Source organism: Microcebus murinus, chromosome 5 (assembly GCF_040939455.1).
Source record: "Microcebus murinus isolate Inina chromosome 5, M.murinus_Inina_mat1.0, whole genome shotgun sequence".
Lineage (NCBI taxonomy): Eukaryota > Metazoa > Chordata > Mammalia > Primates > Cheirogaleidae > Microcebus > Microcebus murinus.
Genome location: NC_134108.1, coordinates 85,028,487 through 85,053,328, shown reverse-complemented (window position 1 = coordinate 85,053,328; position 24,842 = coordinate 85,028,487). Strand labels below are relative to the sequence as shown.

Sequence of the window (24,842 nt, the reverse complement as noted above, 5' to 3'; positions counted from 1 at the left end):
AGTTCAGACATACAAAGCTTAAAAAGGATTTTTATTTCCATGAAATTCTTTCAGTCACACTTTTGAGTGTCCATTAAAAAATAAAATATTACCAATGTGGTAGATGTACATAGATATGTATTTCTTTTCTATTGAATTTCTCAAGGACATAATATCTTCATGTATTCTGTTATTAAATATTTTAGGTCAGTAAGTCTAAAAATAGAGCTCAAAGTATGAAAGAAAATATATACGCTTGTAAATTTATCAGACTCATATCAACTTCCTGGGAAATTACATGTCATTCTCCTTTTAAAATTATTCTCTTTATTTTTTATTTCTTTAAGATGTTAAATTTATATTTTAAAAAGAGGAGGGGAGACACTTTGCCATTAATACTTGTAGATATCATTTAGCATAGAAAGAAAAAAAAATAGTTAAAAAATGCCAGAATGCCAGAGGTATTGAAACTTCAACAGATCTCTCAATATCCTCAAAGAACTTTCTTCCTCAGCTATACATAGGCATCTCTTTTGCCAAGCATCTGTTGAGGAAATGATGTAAGTAAATTTCTAAAGATTTTAAGTCCTTAGCTTTATCCTAAGTTTAGAAACTGCCAGATTGCACTGTGACTTAAAAGCATATCAAAGAAAAATGCACAAGCTTCTTCCACATGGCATTTTAAAATTTATTTATGGATTTTAAAAATTGTAAGTATTAGAAATTAGATATAAAATAACACTCTCTCAGGAAATGGGTGTTTCTAGAATACTTAATGGTGATATCATCTGCCTTAAAGGTACCTGCTCTAAAGGACCAATAGCAAGCAACAGATATACTATTTGTTGGTCTAGACAAGCAACTGATACACTATCTCCAACTGAGATTCAAAAAGGATAACTATCTGCTCATGTCATTAATCTTTCAAAGTCTTCCTCATACCACTAGTTAACTGTGGACTTTAGAAATCTTTAAACTTATTAAAGCTTTCTGAGCTTTCTTTTCTATAATAGGTATAACAGGAAGTAAAATGGAAGTTACTATTTGGTATTGTTTGGAGATTATATGTAAATAATGCATAGATACAGTGACCACAGTGCCCAGCATGTAGTAAGTGCTTAATAAATAGTAGCTGTTATTTTTATCATTATTATTATTGTTTAAATATATTAAACTGGTCTTAAAAATTATGAAGCTAGACAGCCTTGATACAATCTGACCATTCTAATATACATCCTAATATTTTTGCATTAAAAATATTCATTTATCAATAATACAATAAGCCTCATTAACTATAGTCACCATGCTGTACAGTAGATCTCTGACTTAGATATTAAATTGTCGTATATGAAGAGAATGGCACAGAAAGTTTACAGGATCTAAAAATAAAATGCAGATGAATCAAGATGCATGCTGGAAATGTAGTTGTAAATTTAATTAGGAGAAGTGGGTAAGATCAGTGGTGTTCATGTCTTGAATAACCTGCTTAGCATATCTCAACCAGCTCTTCACTAACTCTTGCTTTGCTATCATTGTAAATTATATTGAAGTCTACTATAATTCAGAAAGACATTTACTACAAAACTGAGAAATTCAGGAAATGGTCCCATTTTCTCTTCAGCTACAGCACTTAGAAAGGAAAACATTCCTTATTATAAAATAAAATCTATGGAAAATACAAGTTAAGTAATTTTTTTCTCTACTTTGAATTACAGAGTTGTTGTTTTTTTTTTTAACTCTTGCTAATAATGGAAATCATGTGATTATATGAATTACTATTCAATTTCTAAATAAAATATTTTAGGACATTTGAACCTAAAAATAGAGTGGTATTGCCATGTTAAAATCTATGTTTCATAAATTTTTCCATGGTGTTTTAAATGAAACATAATCAGAAATGATATATAAGACCTAAATGGGGGAAGAGATTTAGTTGGATAATGGTATGTTTTATATGTTAATCTCATCTATCTATAGTTTAAGTATAGATTATTGAATTTATTCACTATATACCTTGCCTTAATTTACATTATCTAATTATTACATAAATAGTACATTCTTTGGAAACAACCTAACATGATATTGCCAGTTTCTGTACACTTTGAAGATATTCAGGAGACACATTGGAATATGTCTTTATAATTATTTCTCAAAAAAATAAATCACAGAGTGGAAAGATCCTTACAAAGACATATGTATTCATATGAAAAGGAAATATAATTTTTAAAAAATTGTTTCTAAATCTGAATACAACCTAGGTGTAGTAAACATACCCATCCTGGAAGAATATAGATATGTTTAGCAGATCCACATTTTCTCTTTAAATACAGTGTGTCAGCATGATCATAAAAAGAGAGATTCTTTATAAATATTTTGCAAATTATATTTTCTATATCTAAGAAAAACAAGTGCTAGCATGAAAATTTCAGAAAAAAATATATTCTCATGATAAAGTTTGTAAAACAAACTTCAATCAAAAATTTTTGACTATAAGCACTTACAATGTTGATCAGCTTTTAAATAATTGCTTTAAATTTTTTGAACACTTCATTGATTATGACTCATTCACAATAATTTGAAATTTACTAGAGTAAATTTCCTAGGACAAAAATTTATGCATGAGAAAACTAATAATTATTAATCTAATGCCTTACAGCTGCTAGGAACAATATTTGTATTTTAGATACAAGATATAACGAAACTTCAAGATAATACTTTTTGTTTTCTACTCAAGTATTGCTCATGAAAAAATTTAGCTTCAGGAAAAGTGAATGCCTTGGACAAATTAAATAAACAGTAGATACGAGATCATATTCAAGTCCTTGAACTCAAAATTCATTTTCCTATTAAAACAAATTACCTCCTCAAGAAAAACAAAAATGTTGGTTGTGGGATTTGGGATCTCAAAAAAGAATGGAGAATGATTCAGAAAATGAGAGAACTAGGAGGATAACAAAGCTCTGTATTTTTGAATGATTATAGGGTTCTTGGTATCTTTGTGGATAAGTTGCTACAGTAGAGTAATGGTGATATTCCTTGTAGTCAAAGAGGTCAAAATTTTGAAGCAAGATTTCAAAATAGTGAGAACAGGATTTGCATTGAAAAGAAAGACTATCATGTGGGTCAATCCATCAATTAATTAATGATAAGGAACCAAGAAGACAGTGAATGACAAAGCTAAAGTAGTAGTAAATCTTATACAAGATGATGTGGCACTCAAAGAAGGATATTTTGAATGATACGGCAAAAGCAATAGATTCATAGAAGCAATTATTGGTTTAGAGGAAGTAATAATGACCCTCATGGTGCATGTTACATGGTAGAATGCATAGATATTGCTATAATAAACTGCAGAAAAAGGAAAAGGCTGACAGTTCACTCAGGTTTCACAGTGTGAAAGAGAAAAAAGAAAGTCTTCTGTGGTATATTGTTGAAAATGGCTGCAATGATATTTCCAACTGAACTTGGCCTTCATCCCCCCATATCTTCAAGCTGAATGGGTCTTTGAAACATCCTCAACAAATAGAATGTGGAAAGATGATATTGTGTAAATTCTGAAAATAAGTCATAAAAGTTGATAGAGCTCATCCTATCTCTGGGAGCTTCTTGTAGAACCTTGGTACAACATTGTAAAGAAGCCAATGTCATGCAGAGAGGCCATGTGCAAGTCTTCCAACCAATAGCACCAGCTAACATGTAAGCCAACAGCCAGCATCAACTGCCAGATTTATGAGTAAGCAATTTTCAGATAATTCTAGCACCTAGCCTTTGAAATACCCTCAATGACAATGACCAGAGCAATATCAAAATAAGATTGTTGATTCATGAACAAAAGTTAACTCCTGTCATTGTTTTAAGCCACTAAGTTTAGGATTAGTTTATGATGCAGAAATGGATGACCAATAAAAACTCTATGAAGTAGTTGAAGATGTAAGAGCATAATCTAAAAGAGTTGGAAATAAACAGTAAAGGAGGAAAATTAAGAAAGAAGTGAATGCACCTGAGGATATTGAAAACAGAGAGACTTGCATTTTGGCTGAGGATGAGAAGAACATAGATAAAAAGCATAGAAAAATATATACTTGCAATTATGGACCAAAAAACCCCAATATTCCCACTTTTGATAAAAGTTAGATATTTCAGACAGAAGTAATTTATCAGCATTCAAAATAAATGTTACTGAGAAAGTGATAGCATCTATTTTGGAAGAAGTCACCACATTCTAGTCAGACTGTCTAACGTTATTGTATTCCATTTCTCATAGGATAATTGTAGGCACTGAATGCCATATTCATATGAAAATACTGTGCAAACTTCAAAACATTAAAAATACATAAATAGGAGTTTTTGGGTTTTGGTCAAACTACTAGCAGATAAGATTTAAAAAGCTATCTCTTTTCAGTTATCCAATGATAGTCTATTTAATCTTCTGCCATTGGTCTTCTTTACATATACTCAGTGGAACAATGAGTTTATTCATTAAAAATACTTCAAAATTATAAAACTGAAAACTCAAGATTATAGGGCTAAACTTAATATATAATGCTATACTAACAAAATTCTGTGGAATCAAAGATGTTTATTTGAAAATAATTTTATATTTAGTCAATGATAAGTGACGAAATAATTATTTTTCCATGAACAAATTCTGAAAAGGATCAGAAGGTAATATTTTAAAATTAATGTTATCTTAGATTTGACAGAAAATGTATTGGTCTCTGACAATGTCTCTTAATCTCTGAAATAAAGTTATCTGACATGTTCTTACCTAACAGTATACATTCATTTTATAAATTTCCCTCCCCTGTACATAAGTACTTCTCCCAGATATCTTCTCTTCATGGAGTAATTTAATTTATTCAATTGTTGTGTCCTAGACTCAGAAAATACAAATAATTAAGGAGTATAACAAAATTGGTTACATGATTTCAGTAAGTCATAAATGATGTTTACTCCTTAGTTCTCACCATATGAAATGAAATTCTTCATTATACAAGTACAACACCTTTTGAGATTGATTAGCTAAGCAAAAATTTTGGGGGGAGAAGATATGAGGATTACTATTTTATGAAAGTAATTGCTTGCCAACAAGAAGGCATGATTGAATTAGAGAAACTTCAGGTTTTGCAATCTTGCCTCTGAAGTGAACCATCAAGCCTTAAATACCAAAGAGTAAACTCATCTGCCATGATGCTTGCTATTTGTTTTAGAAAATAGAATGCACCATTCTATGAACAGTGCTCCTTGAAAGGTCTAATCTCAAGTACTTCCAGTCATCAAAGTTGATCTGCCATAGATAGGTAGACAAACAAATGCCAATAGAATAAAATCTAAAGTATAAATGATAGGAAAAGAAATTATTTTTTGCTAAAATTAACTAATCTCTCATTAAAATGTACATCTTAATTTACTATCTCAGATTATTTTTAAGGTTGCTTTTAAGTTTGATGGAAAGTTCCACTGAATTATGGCATAATTTGAATTCAAAATGTACTAATAATTTGCAAGTATTTATCCTGAGTCAGGAAATACTCACTATTACAAGCCATTTGTAAAATTATTTTTGAACCTTCACAATATGAAGTTAATTGGGTTATTAAGATAAGCCTATCCATGATGAAGTAGGTTGTAAAACTTTGAAATTTTTAATCATGCTAATCAAATCAGTATACTAAACAAATCAAGTATGATCATATCTACTGGAAGGGCTATGATACTTTAGTAATTATTTATTACATTATAGTTTTATAGCTAGCATCTGAAATTGTAGTATCATTGAGTGCCACAGACAAAATATAATAATAAAGCTACCTAAAGGATAAAGATAAAACACTTTCTGAATTCAACTTTCTAAATTTTTATTTTCAAGTTTTGTACTAAATAAAAGTTGAAGCCATATGTTCAAAAATGTTCTTGTATCTAAAAAATAAGCTTATGGCATTTTCCATAAAACACATTTCAAAGTCCCAAGATGGAGTAATTAGAGAGATGTTTCTGCCTGGAATTCTATAAATTGTCACACCTGTTTAGTTGAACAAAGAATGGAAATATGCAGACTTCAACAGAATTCAAGAATTCATTAAAAGACTTACACTCTACCAGCAAAAATTACTCAATATGGGAAAAACATCAGTCATTTTCAGGCAGTCGTCAAATGATTTTTAAATGACTGAAACTGACAAATTAAAAGTGGAAAATTATCACAATTATATAAGCAGTATTACTGTGATGTATAGAACATCTGTCACCAATGATAGCAAATTCAACATTCTACAAGAGGAGCAATTGATGCATTCAATATTACAAAATTAAAAGTAGTTATTACACATTTTTCGCTTTTAAAACAAAGAAAGCAATCATGTAATTTTGAGTTAGCATAAAAATTGAACATACTGTGCATCAAAAGAAAAAACAGGTATCATACTTTCCATATGGCCATTTGTAGCAAGACCAAGTATTTCACTTTTAAGAGAGGGAATATTTCTTTCTGCATTTCTTCCAATGCCCTAATAAAACATGGAGAGAAAGTAGTGATTTTTTTTCTACATATAGCAGTAAGAGTGTACAATACTCAAATATAACCCTGTGATTCCTGATTAAAAAAATCACTTCTTACCTATTCTCAAGTACATCTGTCAGAAGAGAGTCATAACCCTTTGAAATTCCTTCAAGATTAAGAACATCCCCACTATCTCTTATTCTCTTCATTATTAAACATTTATTCAATACCTTATATGTGCTATAAGACAGGGCTGTAAATTTGAACAGACCACAGGTCTTGCTGTCAAGGACTTTGTAAATCAGTAGGAGGAATAAAGAAAGTGGAATTTGGAGAAGTAAAAGAAAGGAAGGATGACTTCATTCTAGAAAAAAATGAAAATATAAAATATGAGCATCAGCCGAGAAAATGTAAATGTGTATAACTTGCTCCTTATACAACCATTAGAACTATTTGTTGTTCAGAGGTGGTGACAGATTTAGAAAAATACTGGGAAATGTTCATAGATAGAAGTCAATAACATAAATACCTGAATGTGGGGGGTAGGGGGGGAAGGATCCTGGATTTGACTGTAAAAGCAAAATGGAGGAAAATAAAGTTGAATGAGATGGGAATGCCAAACAATAACAAAAGTGGGAACAGCTAAAATTAATTGAATGCTTGCTACATGTCAATCACTTTACCAAGTACTTTACATGGATTGTTTCATTTAATCCTCAGAAAAATCCATGAAGTGAGAATTGATAACTCTCACAAATTTATAGATCAGGAAATTAAAATTTAGAGAGTTTATATAATATTCTACAGGTCAGAAAGCCAGGGAGTTGTACAGATGGTCTTAGAAAACAAGTCTGCCTAACTCCATAGTTATTAACTATGTCTGTGCTGTATTTCCTATCTTGTATTTCCTATCTCGTATTTCCTATCTCGTATGTGCTGTATTTCCTATTTCATTCCACAAAGCAAGTACACAAGCAGAGAATGTGTGCTTTATTTACTTCATATTGTAGATTAAGTAAATTAAAGATTGGAGAACTAAAATTTGCATACAAATGCTATAGAATCTTATAACAAAATTCAAATAACCTAGAGTCATCTTCTTTTCATTGTATAATATGAGCAAAGAGAAAGTAATTAGAGTCTTTTCAGAAAAAAAAGTAACTTTTAAAAATGTATATTTGGAAAATTAAGCTGGTAATACTGCTTAAAATAATTTGGGGAGACATAATATATTTATCATAGCTACCCAATTCTCTTTTACTCTACGTCTTAAAATTATTTGGGGAGACATAATATATTTATCATAGCTACCCAATTCTCTTTTACCCTACTTTCATCCTCTTGACAGTGCTCTATTTACTGAACCAGCCTCATTTATGGTTGTGAATTTCCTTTTTAAATAGTTACCATAACAAAGTGAAGTCAGGGCCACTTTGCAAGAAATTGATCTTTATGTCTGATTATACATACTTGACTTTAGTTTAAATATCCAAAATTACATGTTTGTACTTGAAGGGCTCTGTTAAGAACCATTGAAGAGTTGCTTGTTTCAATGAAAATGAAGAAAAGTTCTAAAGATTAAAAAGGGAGAGAGAGAAAGAAAGATCATACTGACATTTGTGATTGTGCTAATGACAGTGTAACTTTTTTCCAGATGAACTATCTCATAGAAAAGTATAAAAGCTCTGAATAAAACTACACAAACAAAAACCTGTACAAAGTCCTTGAAGAGTAAAGAAAACCAGGCAGAAATAGAAAGCAAGAGCAAACTAAAAAAATTATTCAGAGAAATGATCTAATCTGAAGAATAGAGAGAGGGAGACAAATGATTGAACTAAAGTGAATACATCATCAGTGATCAGTAGCATACTGAGTGTACCATAAATGTAATTATAGACATAAAGTAGAGAAATCTTTTGGCAGTAAAAACTATATTAAAAGTAATGATCTAAAACTTCTCAAATATGGGGAAAACATCACCGTACAAATTGAAGCAGCATAGTAATCTCTAAGTGGGACAAATTCAAAGAAAATCACTGCTAGGCTGAATATAATCAATTGTTCAAAATACAAAATTATTAAATCAGCTAGACAAAAATACTTATCCATAAATAATATTAATGTAAATGATAACTGACTTTTTATGAGAAAAAATGAAGGCCAGAAAAATTTATATCAAGTCAACAAATTGTGTTGCCAGAAAACATGAACAAATTAAAACCAAAGTAGAGACAATAGAATAATAAAAATAAGAGTGAAAAAGAAACAATGAAGAAAATTAGCAAAGCCAAAGTTTGCTATATTGAAAAGATGTGGTGAACATTGTGGAGGGGAAGGGCATACCTCTAACCCTTGCTAGGGAGAGGCAAAGATATAAAATGTAACCCAAATGTTAAAAAACAAAACAAAACAAAACATTTGTGGGGTGTGGGGCAGGTGGGAGGGTGAGGAGGGGATGGGTATATACATACATAGTGAGTGTGGTGCACACCATCTGGGGGATGGACATGCTTGAAGCTCTGACTCGAGGGGGAGGGGAGACAAGGACAATGTATGTAACCTTAACGTTTGTATCCCCATAATATGCTGAAATAAAGAAAAAGAAAAAAAAAAAACACATAGCAACAAAATTCAAATAAGATTGATAAAAAAGACAAAACAAATTAATTAATATCACAAATGCAAGAATGGATATTACTTTTGATCCGGCACATTTTAAAAAAGCAGTGAGAATATTTTGAACATCAGGCCAAAAATTCAACAAGAAAGCAAATGGCAAACTTCCTCAAAAATCATTAACTTCTGAAATCTGACAAGAATCAGAAAATGTGACTATCTCTATAATCTGTTAAAGTAATTGAATTTTATCAAAAATCTCTCAATAAATATATTCCAGACCAAGTGATCTCACTAATGAATGGTTTCAAACATTTATACAAGAAAACACCTATAAAATCTGTTTCAAAATGTAGAATCCAGCCTGTTATACCTACATCTAAAAAAATTACTAAAAATTATACATCAATATTCCACATGAATATAGATGAAAAATTCTTAACAAAATATTAAAACAATCCATACATATATAAAATCATAATTTATCATGTCCAATTGAACACTATCTCAAGACTATAAGGTTGGCTTAGATCTGAAAATCTGTACATTAATTTACAATAAATTATTGAGATAATCATAAGATTATCTCAATAGATGCAGTGAAGGCATTTGATAAAATTTATCATCTGATCCTATAAACATTCTCAACAAACTATGAATGGATGAGGACTCTCTTAATTGGACAAAGGACATCTATGTGAAACCTATAGTTAATATTATACATACTAGTGAAATATTAAAGATTATTATCTATAATCAGGAAAAAGGGAAGGATGACTTATTTTTTATTAAATGTTGTATTAGAGATCCTAGCCAGTATAATAAGACAAGCAAATGAAGTTTGTCATATGATTTAGGAAGGAATATGTAAAACACATTTATTTACAGATAATAAAAATTGTTTAGAGAGAATCTGGAAAACAATTACAACTAATAAATATACATAGCATTGTTTCAGCTTACAAGGTAGTATAAATATCAATTATCTCCCTCTATGTATAACAGGAAAGTATAACAAAATTATTTTTAAACAATTATTATTAAATAAAATTATTTTTAAACAATTACATTTATGTTAGCATCAAAAAAGTTTAAAATAATTAACATAAACTAAACAAAATATGTGCAATTCTCCTTCCCTAAAAACTGTAGAATGTCTCTGGAAGAAATTAGCCAAGTTCCAATTAATCAGAGATATATATCATGTTCATTGATTAGAATGTTGCTAAGAGAATGTTGCTAAGTGATCATTTTTTCCAAATTGAATTACAGAATCAATAGTGCCTAACTTAAATTCCTTGTAGGGGTTTTTTAAGTAGAATGATAAGTGGATTCTAAAATTTAAATGGAAATGCAAAAGATCTAGAATAGTCACAACAAAACAAGAAATTGGAGGATTTATTCTATATAAATTCAAGTTTTAATAAAAATCTACAGCAATCAAGAGAGGCTATTATTGGCTAAAGGAAACACTAATAGATCAATGCAATAGAATAGAGATTACAGAAATATTGATATACACATATTATTTAATTGATCCTTTACAAATATGCCAAGCAAATCCTTGGGTAAAAGAAAGACTTTTCCACATAGTACTGGAACAACTGGATCTCCATATGTTTTAAAAAGAGAACCTTATATGAAAAAATTAACTTTGAATGAATTATCAACCTAAACAGAGGGCTAAAAGTATAAATCTTCTGGAAGAATACCTAACAGAAATGTTGTGACTTTGGAATATGCAAATGTTTCCTAAAGAAAATATATCACCCACAAAATACAAGAAGAAAAAAATGATAAATTAAATTTTATTAACACTTAAAACTTTTGCTTATCAATATACATGAATAAAAAATAAAAAGATAAGCCAGAAACAGAGGGAATTAGTTGTGCTATGTATGCATGTCAAATGACTTCTATCAGGACATATAAAGTTTTCTACAAATCATTATTAAAAAAACAATCTAAAAATGGCAAGGTGAGCAAACCATATTGGTTCCCAAGGTCTCTGAAATACCACAGAACTATATAAATACACACTGCCACTGTGTCATTATTATAAATTTAGTTGACTTTTCTCTGAATAAATCAGAGAATAAAGATAATATATTAGTTTATGATCAAAATCATTGAGATAAATCAATCCAAATTATAATTCTATTTCTTCTATTTCCTCAAAAGATAAAATAGAGATGAGATTAACTATTTCATGGACTTTCTTATAAAAAAGAAAGGCACGTAATAAATAGTAGCTAAAAAATAAACAAAGGAATGGAAATTAGTATATCAAAAGGATATCTGTCCTCCATGTTTATTATAGCACTATTTATAACAGCCAAGATATGGAATAAAACTAAATGCCATCAACAGATGAATTAATAAAGAAAATGTGGTATATATACACACAATGAAATATTATTCCATTTTCATAAAAGAGAATGAAATTTTGTCATTCATGGCAACATGTAAGCCTGGAGAACATTATACTAAGTGAAATAAATCAGGCACAGAAAGATAAATACTGCACATTCTCACTCTTACATGAGAGCTATAGAAAATTTGAGCTCATCAAGGTAGACAGAAGAATTGTAATAATTGAATATGGGAAGGGTAGGGGAAAGAGGAGGATAGGGAGAGGTTGGTTAATGGAAACAAAATAACAACTAAATAGGAAGATGGCTATAGGACACTGTGGTTAACTGTAATTGATTGTATATTTTCAAAGAGCTAGAAAAGAGATTCTGATGCTCACAACACAAAGAAATAATAAATGTCTGAGGTGATGGGTATAATTATCTTGCTTTGATTCTTAAACATTGTATACATGTATCAAAATACCACTATACCATAAATCTGTACAATTATTACATATCAACTAAAAATAAAATGAAAAATATGTATTCTGTTTCTAGAACAATAATAAAAGAACATTCAAATTGGCATGTCTGTTTAATGAATTTAGCTAAATTATAGGCATTATTGAACATTCAGGTTCTTCCATTTTATAATTAATTTACACCTTCATACCTCAATACCAAGCAAAAACATTCATTATCATCCTGAGATCTCATAATTATCAATAATTATATTTTATTAAGTGCATATTATATACTACATTCTTGGTAGAGACATAAACTATCCTGAGACAATTTATAGTGGAGTGGAGAACACTTGGATACATTGTTTTGCCAATTAATCTAGGAGGATTCATCACCATGTGAGAGACTAATAGGAAGGCATAGAAGAAGCTTCAGGGTCTGGAGTAGAGTAGCAAAGGAAATCATTCATGTTAGTAATTGGATACGGAGCATTGCTTTTCAGTTGTTATGTTACTGTGGATTATGCTTTACTTGGAACTATAGGTCACCATCAATGCTGATAATTAATCATAGTGAACAGAGAACCAAGAAGAAAAATACTAAAAATTGAAGTTTGAAAATGTAAAAGTAATAATAATCCAGAGTAAAATACATGAACTTCTTCCTATTTAATGCACTAAAAACTATATACATTGCTAAATGCATAGATTAATTTGTGCAAATATTTGCCATAAACTATAATTCTAAATTTTATGAATTCTAAGTAAGTCTTAGAGTTGATTATACATGTAGCGTACTTATCAGCTCATGTTACTCACAATATTTTTTAAAAATTCATTTATGAGAGCAAGGACTAGTTCAATTCTCTACATGGCAGGGGGTTAGAGCTAAGGTTGCACTGAGTGAGATTAATTTTCCAGCCTCTATCAGAATAGTTTCAAAATAGGATTAAAGTTGAATTATTAAAAATGAAGAAAGTTATATCTGATTTAGCACCTGCCTGGTTTCCTTTCTATGGATAAAATGCTATTCTTCATAAATTCTACCCACTGGTGGAGATTATGCAAATGGAGAAATCTACTTTACATTGGAAAACATTCAGTCTCCGTTCTGATTTAAACTGCTAAGTTTCTTACACTATTCTACACTAGATTGGACTTCTTGTTACCTGTCTAAAATGATACCTGAAGTTACCACACTCTTGAAATTGATCATTCGTCCAATGCCATTCCAAGACTCGTTCTAGATTTAGATCATCTTGGATTCAGAGATCCCAGCAAGCCTCAAAAATAGAGTTCCTGAATCTTGAAACTAATTTTTTTTTTTAGCTTTAAGTTAGTCTTTAAGAAAAGAAACATTATTTTCTGCCAATCACTTGTTCCTACATCAAGCTCCTATTTGAAATTAAGTGTCACGAACTGGTCATATATAGCATGAGAATTTCAACATTTCTTTGCACTGATCATAAAATTCACTTTTAAAACTTTTTATAATAAATTGTATGAAGTTATAAATTAGAATAAATCATTTTATAATAGATGTATAAATGTTATATGACATTTTCAAATTTAGGATTGCAATGAAGAATAAATTTTCATGCAGGTTTAGATTAGATTTTAATTCTTAATTTTACTTTTAGAATGTCTGAGAATGAAGTTTGACCTCATGATTAATTATTCTCTTTCAAACTCTATGTCACAATATTTGAGATACCTGAAAAATTGGGAATTTGTTTTGCCAAAGAATCACTAGTTTTGAATAGGATTGGCATACTCTATACCTTATTTCTTTGCACTCTTGATTTAAATTTGCATTCTATGTAGGTTATTAAACTGCTTTTGGCATGATAGCTATAAGATTCCAAAAGATATGAGTTTCAAAATTCTCAGTTTGGAATGAAATCAAGAGCAATGAAAACTTGACAAAAGGGCTAATTTCGTTACATTTGCTGATTGATGGTGCATTAGAAATATAAAGTTTCTGAACATTTAATATAACTTATTGAAACATAATCTCAATTTATAAATTCATTTACATATATCAAATAATATATATAAATATTCACGGTTGAACATAGTAAGAAAGGATTATACATATATTAATTCCTGAAGATTTTTGAAGAATCAATAATAAAATATTATGAAATATATATGAGATAGCCAGATAGATGGATGGATAGATAGCTAGATATAGACACATTTTGTAAATATGATGTTTCCTGTATGCTTTTGGCTAAAGCTTTGGTTCCCAGAATAATGCAAAAAATATATCTGCTATAGTTATCAAGCCTTCTAATAGGGTCATCATCCTAGTTTGCTCAGGATAGCACCACTTTATGCTCATGGAGTGTAAGATAGAATACTGATGAAATATGAATTCTCCCCAAATATCAAAATATCAAATTGCTATTTGTCCCGGATTTTTTACCTAAGTACTATTATTTATAGCTGCATTAAAATAAACAGGGATGAGTTTGATAAATAGCCACTTTGTACTTTAAATTCCACCATGGTCTTTTCTAGTAGTGTAGAAATTATCATATATATATATGTATATATATATATACACACGCACATATATATATATACATACACACACATATATACACACATACATATCTTTTAAGGACAGCTTGTAGGATTTTGAAGACACAAACAGCCACAACAAACAGCTAATTCCTTCTTATCTCATTTGGTAGGAAGAGAAGGTTACTGATAATACTGCCTGGCTGCCAGTAAACTTGGTCAGTGGGAACCACAGGAAATTATGTTGTATACTAGAGCAAAATTGAGGCCAGTCTTGTAGTGGAGTTTATAGAGAATTGTCTATATGATCTTGCTATAGAGTTCTGGTCTCTGTATGGTACAAATCAAGGGTCAGTAAACTATATCTGTGAGCCAAATGTGACTTTCCACCTATTTTTGTGAACAAAGTTCTGCTTAAACATAGCGATATTCACTGTTTTACATATTGTCTATGGCTGTTCTCAACCTACAACAGGAGAGTTGAGTTATTGCCATAGAGAACATATGGTTCAGGAAGTCTAACATATTTACTAGCTGACCCTTTACAGAAAAGTTTGCCAACCCTTGGTATTAATCTACAACCATTTACATATTTTATTGTGTATTGATGAGTATTTCTTATTCTACATCAAATACTTACCAGGTAATAAGTTCAAATAATTTACATTTTAATAAATGTTAAGTTTCAAATTTACCTGTTCCTAGACAGTTGATGTTGAATATGTACTTTGCCCCTAAAGTATGTCACTATTAACAATTCACAATAGGATATTAATGACATCACTGACTGTATGCAAAACAGGCACACATGACTTGAAGAACCATTGGCATCTATTTTAAATATTGATCACTATTTTAGAAGACTGCCTGCTGATGGTGAGTTAGTTATAGATGTAGAAGATATTCTTAAATATCACTCTGGGAAGCATATCTTTTTCATTCAGATCAAATGACTGTCCCCAAATTATATTCCTTATTTTTTTGTAAGTTCCTCTGTACATACAAAAAGTAATGTGATAGTTGTTAATGTGTCAGCTCATTTAGCAGATAACTTCACACATAGTTAAAAGATGTCAGCTTAATAGGACACAGTGGGTAGCAGTAAAAATTTAAAAAAAAAAAAAAAGATGTCAGCTTGATATTAATAACATCAGAAATTTCAAATAGATAATCAGTTAATGCTAATAAAATTTTTTTTTCTCCTATTCATTAAACTAAAGTTTGGCATGTTTGTTTTATTGAAGATAAGACATCTGAAAATTATAGGTAATGCTATTGTGAATTAAGTAAAGATGTTCTAAAGTCATTTTTTTCAGTTGTTAAATTATAAATACAAATTTTGTTACATATACCATGGCATATACATTGTTTTAATCAAATTAAAAAAGTATAGACCAGGAAATATACTTGGAATTTATCATGGTTCACACACAATTCATATTTTGATTCAAATTAGTTGTGATATTCATATAATTAAAATAGAATCTATAGTTGAAAAACTTACAAATAATTTTAAATATTCCTAGATTAATAGAACTATTTTTTTGACAAAGCTATTATTGGAAAACAATAGCATAACGTGGAATAATGTGCTTTTTCTTGCTGTTGTCCATTAACACTTGGATTTAAGAAATATTAAAGCCTCTCAAGAATGACTTTGAAAATGAATCTAAGTGTCCCAGGATGTTTTGAGATTAAGTAAAAGAATCCTCTAAATTTTGGTTGCATCTTTTTCTAAATCAGTTTCAAACTTTAACTAAGAAACTTAATAAATTAAGCACCAAAGAAATCAGTTTTAAAAATTTCAGTGAGGTGGCATTTTTTAAAGGCATTAAAACTTATTTCTTCATAATGCAAGAAAAACACTTAGCAAATTCAATAATAAGAGTCCAAAGATATAAAAGATTTTAAACATAATTATGCTTTGCAATAGCTGGATTTGTGGGAAGCAAAGTTTTAGGGGGCTCTTATATTTCATGGATAAATTTATGTAGTAGACCATAATGGAAATAAATTGAGAGGGCCTACAACTTTGTTAACATCTAAATTTAGCGAAGCATTCATAATAACAAGTAGAAATTATTCATTTCATGAGGATTACCTTGGAAAATGTTTGTTAAAAGAATTTTGAATACAGTCAGAAATAGGACTTCTATGAACATATTTGACCTAAGTATTTTATTTTATTTTATTTTATTTTAGAGACAGAGTCTTGCTTTGTTGCCCAGGCTAGAGTGAGTGCCATGGTGTCAGCCTAGCTCACAGCAACCTCAAACTCCTGGGCTCAAGAATCCTTCTGCCTCAGCCTCCCGAGTAGCTGGGACTACAGGCATGCACCACCATGCCCAGCTAATTTTTTCTATATATATCTTAGTTAGTCAATTAATTTCTTTCTATTTATAGTAGAGACGGGATCTCGCTCTTGCTCAGGCTGGTTTTGAACGCCTGACCTCGAGCAATCCACCTGCCTCGGACTCCCAGAGTGCTAGGATTACAGGCATGAGCCACCGCGCCTGGCCTGATCTAAGTATTTTATACAAAAAAAATTGAGAATAGTTTCCATTTAGCAGACTTTCTTTTTTACAGTAACAGGAACCTCAACACATTCTTAGTGAAATGCCCTCAATTAAAAATGGGATGATTAAAAGAAGTATCAAGTAAAGCTATTAATAATCTCAAATTTATTAATCATAAATGCAAGTTTCAAGACAGTTATATGAAATTTTATAAGAAATTAAAACAATAAAACCATATTGAAAAAATATTCTTTGGAAAAAGACTGTAGTACAGTATTAAAGATTAATCAAAATAAAAACCTCATGTACAACCAAGGACTCAATAGAGCGAATAGATAACCTATAGAATGGGAGAAAATATTTTTGCAAGCTATACATCTGATGAACGGCTAATAACCAAAATCTATAAAGAACTCAATCCAATCATCAAGAAAAAAAAAATCAATCAACCCCATTAAAAGGTTGGCAAAAGGCATGAACAGAAGCTTTTAAAAGAAAATCAGCGAAATGGCCAATAAAAAACATCTGAAAAAATGCTCAACATCCCTAATCATTAGGAAATGCAAATTAAAACCACAATGAGATATCACCTCACCCCAGCAAGAATGGCTTTTATCAAAAAGTCTCAAAATAATAGACACTGGAGTGGACGCAGAGAGAAAAGAACACTTACACAATGTTGGTAGGACCTCACATTAAGTACAACCACTATGGAAAAGAGGATAGAGATTCCTCAAAGAACTAAAAGTAGACCTAACATTTGATCCAGCAATCTCACTACTGGGTATTTACCCAAACGAAGAAAGGACATTTTATAAACAAGACACTTGCACTTGAATGTTTATTGCAGCACAATTTTCAATTACAAATATTTGGAATCAATTCAAGTGTCCATTCATGAACGGATTAATAAATTATGGTATGTTGATACCATGGAGTACTACTCAGCCATAAAAAATGATGATTTAATATTTTTTGTAATAACCTGGATGGAATGGGAGACTAATCTCCTAAGTGATGTATCCCAAGAATGGAAAAACAAACACTACATGTATTCACTATTAAATGGGAACTAATCAATCAGCACTCATGTGGACACAAGGAAGTGAAACTACTCATTGGTAATTAAGCAGGTGGGAGAGGGAAGGATGGTAAGGGTGGAATCATACCTAACGGGTACAATGTATACTATCTGGGTGATGAGCAAACTTATAACTTAAACTGTACAAAAGCAATTCATGTATCCAAAATATTTGTACCCCCATAATATTCTGAAATAAAAAATTTAGTAGTGCTATTTTATGCCTATCTATTTAATAGAATGAAATTTCCAATCAAAAGTAAATATTTCAATTATATAATTGTAACTACTTTAGCCACTTCATTTGTTCTAAGATGTTATTGTTTGGAAGATAAATTATATGGTCATTGTATATACATAGTATATACATTTTATAGACGTATATATATCAAGCTATGGCTAGATATTGTAAGACATCTTTCAACTCATAATTTATGTCAAGTATATAGAAGACTTGAGAAGAAAGACCAAAAACAAATTCCTTTCAAGAGCGTTGTCGAGTTCTTATTGCCTGCATTGTACTTATTAATACCAAATTCTCCTACTATGAAGAAGTGGTCAGTGTACTATATCAAAATTTCAAATCTCCCTCAACTCAGTAAGGTTTCCAAAGCCTACAAAAAAAACACTGGGACATACTACCATTTTCTGGAATTTGGAAGAAATGCATATTGTTTCACTTTCACAAAAAGACTTTTTAGTTGTCTAATTGTGGCTAAAGATACCATTGCCTACAGACACTTTAAAGAGGAACAGATATAATGAGGGTAAGCTATATGTCCAAGAAAATGGGGAACTGTATAAGAGTTCAAAGGGAAGATGGAAACAGGTTAAAGATACTTTCATTGTCTAAACATTTAACCAATATTTAAGAAGCTGTTGATTTAAACAATGATTTTATTTCATTTGTTTAAATTCATTTGAGAAGGTATAAAAAAACTTTACTCTTCATAAAAGGATTTTTGTCTGTAATGACATGTTACCTGAGGAAATAAGTTAGATATATTATGGAAATTATATACAAATGTACACTTTTCTAAAAATACTTTAGCACTGAAGTACAAAATATATTTTATCCTGGTGAAAAACATGTGAACTGGCATTCAGACTCTCCTTATATTATGGAATTGTTATCATTAATCATTTCATTTTATTAACCAGATTGATTTATTAAACTTATCCATAAAAAAGGTCAAAGTATACAACCTTTAAAATTATATTTTTCAATGATAAATGAAGCGCTTCAAATTTTATTTGAAATGAATAAGATGGGATTAAAATTATTTGTGTATATGAATATATATATATATGTATGCATTTTTTTTACCTGAAAATTGTTCATCACATTCACAAACGAAACTATTGGCGGTAATATTGCTGCAGTTTCCATGGAAACAGACCTGTAGACATTGGCCAATTATTTCTGAACAATCCCTTCCTATAAAATTGAAAAAAAAGTTTATTTACATTGCATAGAAGTATTTAATTATGATCATTGTTTTTTTCCTCAATTGTTTAATAGTAAATAATACTAAATACATTTGATAAAATGTAATTTCAATTATAAAACAGTGTTACATGATCATGCATTTAAATGGAATAAAAAATAGTTTTGGTATTTGACATCAGCTTTTTCATCTTCTGATCTGATACTATGATATTCAAAGACTTTTCTGATTCTTGGTAGTTGAGCATTAGTTAATTTTTATGATAATTTAAAATTTTACCTGTGTTTTGATAGTAGATAATGTTAACACATGTAAGGACTAGTTCTTCAACATACTCTGGTAGTTTTGTAGTAATAATTTACAAAGTGACACATCAAAATGCATCCAGGGTTCCTCAAACTTTTTAAACAGGGGGCCAGTTCACTGTCCCTCAGACCATTGGAGGTCCGGACTATAGTTTTAAAAAAACTATGAACAAATTACTATGCACACTGCACATATCTTATTTTGAAGTAAAAAAACAAACGGACAAAAACACCCGCATGTGGCCAATGGGCCGTAGTTGAGCCTGTGACTTAGACCTACCACCTAGCCAAGGGAACCGTTCCCAAGGAGAAATGACTGCCTGGGTTCTCAGTAGCTATGCATAAATTTGTAAATTCTACACTTCTTTGCCCTTGCTGGTTTATTAAATATTCCAGATCTCACTTCTCCTACTGTTGTGGTCATACTATATCACAGCCTTGTATAGCATATTTTTGTATGCATATTTAATCATCTTATGATATCCTTACTAGAGAAATGTGCCTAGAAAATCCCAGGGCATGTCAAGTGGACAAATGTTGCTACAAAGCTATTGCTTTTAATTTTGCAATTTGCTTTTTTCCCCAATTTAATTGAGCTCTTAATTAATTTGTAAGCAGTTTTTGCGATTACCATTGATTCATTTCAAATTCCTTGTATACTGACATGCCTTACTAATGCCTTACTAATGCAGAACTCTTTTTTCTTCATTTACCTCTAAACAACCCCAAACACAATGAAAACATAAATAAATATAATTATGTGCCAAATGGTTTTTCAAACACAAAAACTAAATTAACAGTAGATTGTTCAATAGGTCATTTCATATTTAGTGAATTTTGTGAGCTAAATTGTGGATGCCCATTCTTATGTTGAAGTCCCGATACTCAGACAGAATTTTTAGAAAGGCACACAATTATGATTTTAAAAAAGTCATTAAGATGGATCCTAATCTAACATGATGTGTATGTATTCTTATAAGAGGAGGAAATTTGAACAAAGACATGTTCAGAGAAAAGACAATGTGAAGACAGCTGTCTATAAACCGAGCAGAGAGGTCTCAGAAGAAACCAGACCTGCCAATACCTTGATCTTGAACTTTTAGCATGCAAAATTGATGCAAATAAATTTCTGTTGTTTAAGCTATCCAGTCTGTGGTACTTTATTAAGGCAGCCCTAGAAAACTAATCCAGTGAGTATTCTCAGTTGCTTTGGTAATTTTTAAAACTGAAATAATTATTTGTAATTAAAGTAGCATAATAGAGTATGCTTAATATCATAAAAATAAGTAATCTTAGATATTTTATGGTATTTAAAGTTTAATGATTTAAAACACCTATCACTGTGTATCAAATAAATAAATAAATAAACTAATCCCGAGTAAGAAACAAACCACTCTATGCAGTTACAACAAAACCTCTGATACAATATTTCACAAAATATGAGTGATACATGTAAATTAATATTCTGATACATAGTATAAATTTTCTGATCGGAGATCCTTTAAAATTCTTTGGATAGGTTAAAATGTAGGCTTTAGCGGCTTAATTGAATTCCTTTTTATTCATCACAAAACAGCAATTTGAGTACTTTTACTTTTGCTCTAGCCTGGCTTAACTTTAACTACCTCATACACCTCAGTGTAAGTCAGGGGTATAACTCCTACCTTTATCACCAATAGAGTCAGTAGAGTCAAATGAGAATTTGAATCCCTTTATAGAAACAAGGTATTCAGTGGATATTTTTGATATTACCTTCTGAAATAGCCTTGGTACTCCCCTACTATTAAGTCCAAAATTACTCTTTGAAATATCACTAGGTGAATTTTAGAGCCTACAATGGTTTGCTGAGGTCTTCAATCGTATCTTATCACACAGCCTCTTCAAACTTGGCTCCAGTGAAATTGGTCCCAAGCCCCATAGAAGGAAACTCTCTAAAGCCCACCCAACAAAATTACAGTTAGATTCCTGAGTGTGGTCTGCTCCAGACATACCTACTGTTCAATCTCCTTCCTCATGATCAAAATACACTACCAATCCATTATTTGTGAAATACTTCCCTTTGTGAGATCATCCTAGCCTTACTTGTTTCCTTTACAGCTCTCCATGCCAAATCTATGGAACTCTCATTAAAATACATTCTTTCATAAGTTTCCAAACTTCAAATGTTCCCTACATTTTCAATCATTCTTTTCACTTTCTGCTGATGGCCCCAATTCCCTGATGAACTCTGAAGTAGTATCCACTTCAGCCTCAGTTAGCATGATTTACATTGTTTTTAGATTGCCCTTCCTCTCGCTTAATTACTCATAAAATATCTTCTTTTCACAACCTTTCCTGATCATTGCCTCTCGTTTAGTCTGTTACAACTAGTTATTAATTATATCATCTTTTCATCCTTGTCACTATTATCTGTAATTTAAATCACTTCGTAGGTGCCACAACATTCATTAAGAACATCAGTCCTGGCTCACAATTATCTATTCCTCTCCAACACTGCCAAGCAACTTCAATGACTTCCTCATAACCACATAGTTTCGTAACTTCTTGTACCCTGATGCATACTTCATTTTCACATTATCACCACCTAGAACTGTTCACCCAAATACTGTGATCTTGGGAATTTCATACAATAACTAAAAACATTTATATTGTTCTAATAATCTTATTTTTTAATGCATGAGACATTAAGAGTGAGTGTTGGGAAAGACATGAAAATATTTAGAAAATATTTAGAGAATTTTACATATTTTGAATCCAAATTTAGCCCATTCTAAGGCATTTACAAAATTATTTTTAAATGTAGCTTGTCTTTAATTAACAGTAGATGAATTCAGTTTGTTTTCCTACTTTTAATAGAATTATGCTATTTTAAAGCAATCTTACCCATAAATGGTGGGTGACAGATGCATTCATGTCCTTGCTTATTCCATTTTCCTCTATTATTAATGAAACTTCCATTATTTCTACATGGTTTATAAGAACAGGCATCAAGTTCCTGGCAGTATTTTCCAGAAAATGGAGACTGACAATGGCATCTGTATGTCTTGTCCCAAACTTCGCTAAGACATTTACCATGACCAGAGCAAAATTGTGAATTTAGAGATTCCTGGCAGAACTGCTGTTTCACTGTCACATTTAGTCGAAGTCCCAGTTGACAAAGAGATGGACCACTTGCCATTGCCGTGATAAAATAATGTGTCCCAACACTCAGCCACTGAGGATTAACAGTGTGCATTCCTTTTAGTTTGCAACCAAAAAGCAACTGATCATCTGTGGTGGTACTTTGCACACAGTCAATGAAGGATGCTTCAGAAACATTCATCAAATTTATTTCTGGAGATTCAAGAGATGGTTCGGAGGAAATAACAAGGATGTCTCCTAGTTGAATTTGCAAAGGGCAAATCTGCGGAACAATGTGATTGCCTAAAGTATCCCTTTCAGTGTTTACACCTAAAACCCAGCAGTCTCTGTAGAAGTCCGTGCAGATGTTTTCTGTTACTGTCCAATTCACCACATATGATGAGGGTTGTGGATCCCATTCTTTCACCAATTGCCGACGACATGTAGTTTTTCCACTTGTAAAACAGCTATAAAGAACCACTAGTCTCAAAATGATGATTGATTTGTTAGTCATTTTGGGAAATTGTATTTTACAGTCTATCATGAAAGTGTCATAAAGAATTGCTGCAAAGTGGTCTTCAAGTATTGCTGGAAATTTCCAAGCAGAGTTGTTATTCAGGGATTCCTGGATATTGGCTTTTTCTTCTTTTTCCTATTCCCAAAGTACAAGTAGCTTTGAAGACAGTGTACTTTGATCAAGAAATGGTAGAATTCAAGTGTTTCACATGTTCCTTTAAACAAAAAACACACATTGTTAGTTAAGTTCTTCCTAAATTACATAATGATATAGAAAATGCTAGATATTTATTTTTAGAACAAAGAAGAGCCTACATTGCAAGGACAGTGTCGCTAGCAGCAGTTGACCTTCTTTGGGAAACAAGATCAAGAAAAACAGGGTCAAGCCAGCCTTATATAATCACTTGCTATTGAAAAGTTTTGATTTCATGACATAGTTAAACTAGCAACTTACTGCATGTTCTCTTTCTACCAAGCTTGAATCTAACTGAAACATAGCAATATTCAAGGTTCTTCTTTTATGGATGGTTTCAATTTTCTTCTGATATATAAGTATTCCTCGTCTGATTAATTTTAGAAAAGCACCTTTAAAATACATAAAATAAGAATAAAAATGATTTAAATATAATTTTCATGTAATATTTTTATACATACCTAAGCCATAAAGTGCTTGGTGATGACAATCATGTTCCTATCATTGGTAATCCAGGGAATGAGAGCTCCCACATATATAAAGAACTCATAAAAAATTCTGTTGTGCAAATGACTAAACTTAGAATGAGTCTTCAACCAACTTCTTCTGCAGGAATGATGGAAGGGTGGCAGATAAAGAGGGAAAAAGAAATATAAAATGGAGTAATGAAAGGATTATAAATGGAAGCAATATGATAGTAACCTTCTCTTTCATGAATCACCGCTGGTGTGAAAGGAGAGGCCAGGGCATCAGTTCTATTGGATGGCATCATTGCTTCCAGAGGTCAAGATACCATACAGGAATTCTGAATTTATTACATTAACCCAGTTAAAGAAACAAGTATCTACCAATTATAGAGTGCATATCACTCTATTAACAAATAAACTGTAAACTTCACAAAAAAATTCAAATCCAGAGAAGAAAGATAAATAAGTACAGGGAAAACAACATGCTCTTTGGATCTCAGGAATATCATCTATTAATTCTATGTCCTTAGGCAACATGAAATTTAGGTCCCTTCACTTTTATATAGGTACCTTGGGGAAAAGTACATTTACATAACAAGGTAGTATTGAAGATTGCATGAAACTATGTAAACATGTATGAGTCATTGAATAAATGGTAGCTTTTGCTTTTTGTTATTATGAAATTTCACTCAGCATGTAAGTGACATATCTTGGATTAAAATTCAGGTTTGTCAGATTTAAAATCTCATTATTTTCTA

At 30.9% G+C, this 24,842-nt stretch overlaps 1 protein-coding gene across 1 annotated transcript in view; it reads right to left on the bottom strand.

The window, feature by feature from the left end:
- The window catches only part of EYS (EGF-like photoreceptor maintenance factor), a 1,642,296-nt gene that overhangs the window by 1,471,494 nt on the left and 145,960 nt on the right, over window positions 1-24,842 (bottom strand). The window contains 2 exon segments of the mRNA XM_020287130.2: window positions 19,363-19,473; window positions 22,672-23,639. Of these exon segments, the coding sequence (XP_020142719.2) occupies window positions 19,363-19,473; window positions 22,672-23,452 (892 nt within the window). The 5' untranslated portion in view covers window positions 23,453-23,639.